Here is a 7,714-nt window from a genome sequence, read left to right as displayed (position 1 = left end):
GAACACTTTAAACATAAATTTCATATGTTTGGTGCATGTGTAACCTAAAATGTCCTTAATTTGTTTTTCTATTTGCTGATAAAAAAATATTTTATTTTTTATTTTGTGCTTAGTTAGTTGATATTTTCTTACTCTTCTTAACTGTTGATGATTTATTATTTATTATTTTTAAAAAATCTGTGGTTAATAGCAAATGTAGTAAGAATTAACAAAGTTTTTAAAACAAGTATAGAGTAGTGTTTGTATCTATAACTACCAAAGTAGTGTTTGTATCTATAACTACCAAAGTCGGTTGACAGAAAAGTTGAACTGCTAATCTCTGTGTGTGTAGTTGGACAATCTGAGGAAACAAATTCATATATTTAGACAAATTTTAATGAATAAACCTGATTGGACTTGGCTAAATTAATGGTAGTTGAGTGTAATTGAACAATTTGCAGGTTGATTGCTATTATTAAACAAAAAAACCTGCTTCAATTATACATCAGCATCATCATCACCAACTCTCAGCCACAAACTTTAGGCAAAACCCAAAAGCAAGCAATTACCAAATTAGTACTACCACCTTAGGAAAGAGTGTTAGATAATGAAAACAGGGTACAAAATAGAAATGGATATGAAACACGTCCACCTCAACAGAACAAAGACCCAAATTACACACTCAAAACTATGTTTCCTAAAGCAAGTAGTCTAAAACTTAGCTTTTGTGGATTGATTGATAGCCTTATGTAGAAAATTGCTGATATTGATGTGAAGCTGGTTGAGTTTTACTTTATAGTTCTTTGAAACAAGAAAGGTAGGATTGGTGATAACAAGCTATAATGGTGCTAGTAGTGGTTGTGTTGTGGGCAGTGAGTTGCAGAGGTGGTGATTAGCCACAGGATTAGTGATGACACGTTTTCTTATCATTTCTACTTTATTAGAATTTTTGTTAAGTTTAAGATTTTTTTTTTCTCAATCTATTTATAAATAAAATGGGAAATAGAGATAACTTTTGTTTGATACTCCTAGCACATGTTGTAACTTGTAATGACTTATTGTTTTGGCATGTTTCATTGTGTTTTGGTGTGCTGATAGGTTTTTGGTCAATTCAATGGAAACATAAATAAATAAATAAATTGTTCTCTACTCTACACTGCTTTCTTAATTCTTATTTATTATTCAATCATAGGTATGGATTCACAACAAGATGGTTACTTTACCAATCTTTTACAATTAAGGCCCAACATTGATGAACATTATCTAATGGAATCTCAATATTTGAATCAAAATACTCAAGTATTAGCCCAAGAGTCTCAATTTACTGCTGAAATTGAATCTTTGTCAAAGAAACCTCAACGTGGAGGAAACTTCACAATAGAAGAAGACAAACTCCTTGTATCGGCTTGGCTTAATATTAGTTTAGATACGGTACATGGGAATGAGCAAAGACGCTCTACCTATTGGAAAAGAGTATGGGATTTTTTCCATGAGCACAAGAAATTTGAGTCTAATTGAAATGAAAATTCTCTTATGAATCGATGGTCAACCATTCAACTTGCCATGAATAAGTTTTGTGGGTGCTATGCCCAAATTGAATCATTGCATCAAAGTGGCATAAATGAGGATGACAAGGTATTGAATATTGTACATCTACAATTATTATTATTTGTGAAGTTGCTAAATATTATTTATTTATTTAATTTTCAGATTTGCAAGGCGAAAATTATGTACAAGGAACTCAAGAAATCTACATTCCAATTCGAACACTGCTGGATTATGTTAAGGGATCAACCAAAATGGGTGGTAGAGTCTGAGAAGAAAAAACAACAAAAAAGACCAAGAACAGGGACAACCTCTTCTCCTTGTACTCCGAATTTGATAAATCTAGGGGAAGACGATGTCTCACCTAATGCTTTCGTAGACTTGGAGAGACCAACCGGTAGGAAGGCTGAAAAGAAGCGATTGAATAAATGAAAGAACAAAGAAAGCGTACATTCGAGTATTACAAAAACTTTGGAGGACATCAAGCAAGACAAAAAGAAAATGATTGACAAGAAAATTGAAATGATTGACAAAGTGTACGTTCAAAAACAAGTGGAACTTCGTATTATGCAAGAAAAGCATAAGGTGGAACTTGAAAAGCATGAAATGAAACTTTTCAAAGAGGACGAAAGAGTTATTTTGATGGATCTCAATGGCTTGAAGGAAATCCAACAAGAATTTTATCGTGCTCGGCAGATGGAAATCATTAAGAAAAGAAGAATGAATTAGTATTCATTCTTTCTTTGCTCTTTATGATATTTTGCCTTTTGTCTAGTAGGCTAGAAACTTGATATATGATATTTTGGCTTTTGTCTAGGATAGATGTTGAACTCAGCAATGTTTTGGTACACAATGTTAGTTGTCTAATCTGATGTTGTTTGTGCTGTGTTGTTCTGCTGCTCTTTGCTGCCATTTTTAGCTTGTTTTCTAATCTGTTTTTGTTGCTATTTTGCTGGTGTTTTTGGGTTGTTTTGGTGCTGTTTAATGGAAGTACTAAGTGTTACTTGTTCTTAGCTTTTGAATCCAAAAATAGGTTGTGGTTGAGACGGGGCAACATCTAGTACTAATTGATTAATTGTGGTTTAGCTTTGAGCATTGATGAATGATCATCAAAGATGATATTGGGGAGGAGTGATGTGTTTAAGCTTGAGGTGTAGTTTGGTGGTTGGGCAGAATCATAATGAAATGGATTGATGTATATATGTAAAAGATTTATGGTTTTAGGATGCCAATGCAGGTCTCTTTAATTTTTATCCAAATGATTACTGCATGCATGCATCTACTATTGGAAAGTAAAAAAAAAAGTAAAATAAAACCAGGAATAAAATATTGTGAGAACTAAGTGTAAATCTGTTGACTGGAGAGAATCAAATAGTTTGACCATTGTAAATCCGTTGAATGGAGTGGAAATTTGAATTGGAATATAATATTGCCCAAGAATGAGTGGAAATTTGAAGGAGAATACATGTAAACATGGCAAAATAGTTAAGAATTTGAGATGAAACTTGATTTAGCTTGATTGAGTTGCAAAAGAAAATCTCTGTTTATGGTCAATAATAGTACTTTTAGTAGCTGTTGGTTAAACTGTCTTGAAGGTAATAGTTATACCTTACATTTTTGCTAGGGAATTGCCGAGAGATATTGTTTTCTTTCAAATTTGTGGGCCTTGTCAACTTGCTTGCTTTTGTATGGACTAATAAGCTCAACATTGGTTTCTGTCCATACAATTTAATGGAATGATATGCTATGTGAGACACAGGTCTGCTACAGTTTGTTAACATTTTTAAGATATATGAATCTTCTAGCTTTTGATGGTGTTTTTGGGCTGTTTTGCTGCTACAGGTTTGCTACATGTTTTTGAACTGATTTTGCTGTTGTTTTGTTGCTATTTTTGTGGTGTTTTTGCTACTATTTTGCTGGTATTTTTGCTGGTATTTTGTGTTGTATTTTCTCTACATTGCTAATTATTTATATATATATATATATATATAAGGCATATAATTAAAGTGAAAACCATATAATTAAAAGGCATATAGAATTAAAATGATAACTATATAATTAAAAGGCATATAGAATTATAAAATTACACATAAATTAAAAGCATATACTGATTACATTCAAAACTAATAACATACTACATAAAATGAAACTTCAAATTCAAAGCTTTTACAACTCGCTGTGTAATTGTCACAAGTGTTCAATAAGGTCCGATTAGAAATGAGAATGTGTTTGCCTGTCTCTAATGTTATGATGACATTGAATGAATTCCATAAGTTCAGTAGTTCTCTCCTGTAACACTGTTACACGGGGACTGTCATCGATTTGATCATAATTGAAGTCTTTTACTCTATTGTCATCCCGCTCATCCTCAATGATCATATTATGTAGAATTATGCACACCTTCATAATATATTTAAGCATTTTAGTATTCCAAAAACGTGTCGGTCGACGCACAATTGCAAATCGTGCTTGAAGCACTCCAAATGCACGTTCTACATCTTTTCTTGTCGCCTCTTGAGCTGCAGCAAAAAGTTTTTTCTTATTTCCTTGAGGAGAAGGAATTGTTTTCACAAATGTTGACCATTGTGGATATATACCATCGGCGAGATAGTATCTCATTGTATATTTGTGACAACCCTCATCTCTGATTAATACTAAACTATGACTGAGAATGATAAGTGCTGATTTGACTGAGATTCTGAATTGATTGCATGAGTATACTGTTTTAAATGCATTTCTATATGTTAGTCATTAAATGATCTGTTCATATTTTATCTTTGAATTGCAAATTGAAGGTCCTATCGGCGATCGAATCTGAAATCGAGTGGTGTTTTATGTTAATTAGAATTTATGTGATTTTATGGTAGATTTAATTTGAAATTGTTTTAGAATGATTAAATTAGATTAAATAATGTTGAATCACATTAGTTACTTTAATTACCCTTTTGCCATTAGTGGGCCACTACCTACAGCATTGTTTTTGAGCCTTTTGATGCATCATTCTTGTTCATCTCTAGAGACCAAACCGAGGGAAAGAGTAAGAGAGGAGAAAACTTAGCTTCAATTGAGAATTGGCTTGGAGACTTAGGAGATGTGAAGGTTGATTGCATAATTGAGCTTCTATACCTAAAATTAAAGACCTAAGGTAGGATATTTACCTTCTCGTTCATGAATTCAAGTCATTTCTTGCATGTTTCATGGAGGAATAGGAGCTTAAGGTCAAGAATTAAAGTAAAGTGTTGAATTAAGAGTGGTTCCATGCATGCATGTTCATATTATGACATTTTGAAGTCATTTTCATGAAATTCCCACATGCATGTTTCTATTTTGGTTTTGATCCATGAATTAATCATATTCTTGAGCTCAAACTTGCATTTTATCATGTCTTAGAGCATAAGAGTTCATGGGAACTCATGCATGTATGAGTTTTGCATTGTTTTTCATGTTCTTGAATTTTGAGTTGAAGGTTGTGATTAATTGACTTACCTTTGGGCTTGATTTTACAAAATTGATCTTTGAAACATGTCATATTATGGGTTTTAAAGTGTTTTCCAGAAAATTAGCCCAAAAGGATCGGATTTTATGTTTGAAAAGTTGAGTTTGTGCTTGGAGGTTCAATCTGGAAATTCCAGATTTTGGACCCACGCTCGAGTGTAGGACTTCACGCTCGAGCGTACACTCTGAGTCTTGCACTTCCGCTTGAGCGTGCAAAGTCACGCTTGAGCGTGAAATGCGTGTACCCATAAGTTCATTTGTTTTGCAATCCGCTCGAGCGAACGAGTTCACGCTCGAGTGAGGACCTGAGTCTCACGCTCGAGCGTGGATCGAGCGCCCTTCGTGCGTGAATTGCATACATCCAGTACTTTTGCTTGAGTTTTCAGTCCGCTCGAGCGGGGAAAGTCACGCTCGAGCGGAGCTCCTTTGTCTGCATGTCCGCTCGAGCATAGAAAGCCACGCTCGAGCGTGGACCCCTGTTTTAACAAATTTTGAAAAGTGTTTTAAAGTGCCTCTTTGCATCCTCTTTCCATCCTAGGCATTCCTAGGGCATGTTTAAGGCATCTTAAGGAGGATATTGATGTAGAACCACACCGAGTCAAGTTAGGGCTTAAGTTATTAAATCCAAGTGTATAACTTAGTGTGTGTTCGCTCTGTAATTGTAGGGTTGACATCTGAGGACGCGCACTAGCCTATCTGTGGCCCAGTGCTCTATGAGTAACAATGTTGTAAAGATATGTTCAATTATGAATATTTTCTGAATGATCAACTGTTCTATTTACTGAAACGTTATTGTTTAATGAACGAATGTTTGTCCTATTTGTAAACTGTATTCGTGGCATCCTTACCAACTTACTGTTACTGTACTGTTACTGCTACTGTCACATATATCTTTGTCGGTTCCCAAGTTTGGAACCACTACTGTTACTGTTATGATGGCCATCAACTGACTGTTCGGTCTGTTAAAACCTACTGTACTGTTTTGCTATGGGATGTACTGCATATGACTGCTATGGCTTCCAAATGACTGATATGATTGCTTAATGACTGAAAGGACATTCATTCTTAACCTTTTTACACAATTGTTATTCACTGGGCTTTTGCTCACTGTTTATATATATATGTAGGTGTCCAGGCACCGGATCGGAGCTAGGGGCGTCGGGTTAGCTCTCGTTTTGTCAAGCCAACCATTGTGCCTCACTGCGAGATTCCAAGTTGTTTTAAGCTAAGGCTGTTTTAGGGTGTCTCAGTTTCACCCTTCTGTCTCTATTTTGTAACACTGTTTAAGACTTGTACTGTACTGCGCTAATTAGGGATCTGGTCCCTAACCTGGACGTTTGTACGTATGGTGTATATATGTTTTGCTTATAAATGTGAATATGTTCAGAAAAGTCTTTTTGCATACAGAATGTCACAGCTCATTGGACATCTTTTATTTACTGTTTTGGCTTCCGCCAGCCCCTTACTCTGTATTACTGTCATTACTGTTAAGCATGCCTTCGGTAATCACGGATTACTGGTCGATTATGATGCTTAAACCCATAGGGACGGGTTTGGGTCGTGACAATATTCATTACCATTGATGGTCTAATTGACTGTAGGAGCACGCCCTTGAGCAAGTTCGGTAAATACAAAAGACCTTTCTAGCACGTTGATATCATTATGAGACCTAGGTAATCCAAAAAATGCATGCCAAATCCAAAGATCATATGATGCAACAGCTTCCAAAATAATTGTTGGTTCATGAATGTGACCAGTATACATACCTTTCAACGCAGTCGAACAATTTTTCCATTTCCAATGCATACAATCAAGGCTCCTTAGCATTCCAGGAAATCCACGACTTTCACCAACCGCTAGTAGTTTAACGATGTCATTGTTGTTTGGTGACCTCATATACTCATTAGAAAAAATATCAACAACTACTTTAACAAAATATTTTAAGCTTTCTATTGCAGTGCTTTCTCCAATTCTCACATATTCATCCATAAAATCAGCGGCTACTCCATAAGCAAGCATCCTAAGTGCAACAGTTATCTTCTGAAGAGAAGACAAACCAAGCTTTCCAGCATAATTTCTTTTTTGGAGAAAGTATGGATCGTGCGCTTCTACTGCAGCTTGAATTCGAAGAAAAAGTGAACGCTTCGTCTGAAACCTCCTTCGAAATAGCTCAGGAGGATATATAGGCGATTCAGCAAAATAGTCGAGAAAAAGCCTTTCATGACCTTGAATATGATCACGATGAATGATTTTACGACCTCAAACAGAACCACGACGTGAGCTTGATCCTATCTCACTATCTAGTAGTTCTTCATCCATAGTAACATCTTTGAGCACCTCCAAATCATCATCAGATTCAGAGAAGTCAGAGTTATTTACAAACATATCATAAAGAGAATTGGAAGCCATAGAGAGAGATATGGAAGTTTGGATGAAGTAGAAAATTGAGTTGAGGGTAAGATCAAATGATAGGGAATGTTTTATTTATAATGGAAAAGTATAAAAATATGACCGTTGTAAAAATATAACCATTGGAAAAATATGACCGTTGTAAAAATATGACCGTTGAAAAAATATGACCATTTGAAAAATACGATAGTAGAAAAATGTAACTTTCACAAAAATATAATTATATTTAGAAGAATGAAAAAAATAATAATTTGAAAGAAGTTAGGTTTTTTTTTTAGATTGGAAA

General features: G+C 34.8%; 1 protein-coding gene and 1 non-coding gene across 2 annotated transcripts; one reads left to right on the top strand and one right to left on the bottom strand.

Annotated features, from left to right (window-relative positions):
- The first annotated feature begins 1,160 nt into the window (after window positions 1-1,160).
- On the top strand, window positions 1,161-2,436 carry LOC114301701 (uncharacterized). The gene is made up of 2 exons (XR_014345168.1): window positions 1,161-1,614; window positions 1,690-2,436. It is a non-coding gene; the product is annotated as an uncharacterized LOC114301701 (transcript).
- A 4,170-nt stretch (window positions 2,437-6,606) lies between these two features.
- On the bottom strand, window positions 6,607-7,428 carry LOC114259324 (uncharacterized). Its single transcript, XM_028199338.2, has 2 exons — window positions 7,317-7,428; window positions 6,607-7,244 (listed from the first exon to the last, which is right to left on the bottom strand). Exons 1-2 carry the CDS (start codon window positions 7,426-7,428, stop codon window positions 6,607-6,609), a joined length of 750 nt encoding a protein of 249 aa, XP_028055139.2.
- Window positions 7,429-7,714: the final 286 nt, after the last annotated feature.

This window comes from Camellia sinensis, chromosome 11 (genome assembly GCF_055761805.1).
Source record: "Camellia sinensis isolate YWXY chromosome 11, ASM5576180v1, whole genome shotgun sequence".
Lineage (NCBI taxonomy): Eukaryota > Viridiplantae > Streptophyta > Magnoliopsida > Ericales > Theaceae > Camellia > Camellia sinensis.
The sequence above is the reverse complement of the archived record's forward strand: the minus strand, read 5'-3'. Positions and strand labels throughout refer to the sequence as shown.

Coding starts and splice junctions, on each gene's coding strand:
- LOC114259324 (XM_028199338.2), bottom strand. CDS start 7,428: ATGGCTTCCAATTCTCTTTATGATATGTTTGTAAATAACTCTGACTTC. Junction 7,245..7,316: donor GGATGAAGAACTACTAGATA/GTGAGATAGGAT, acceptor ATCATATTCAAG/GTCATGAAAGGCTTTTTCTC.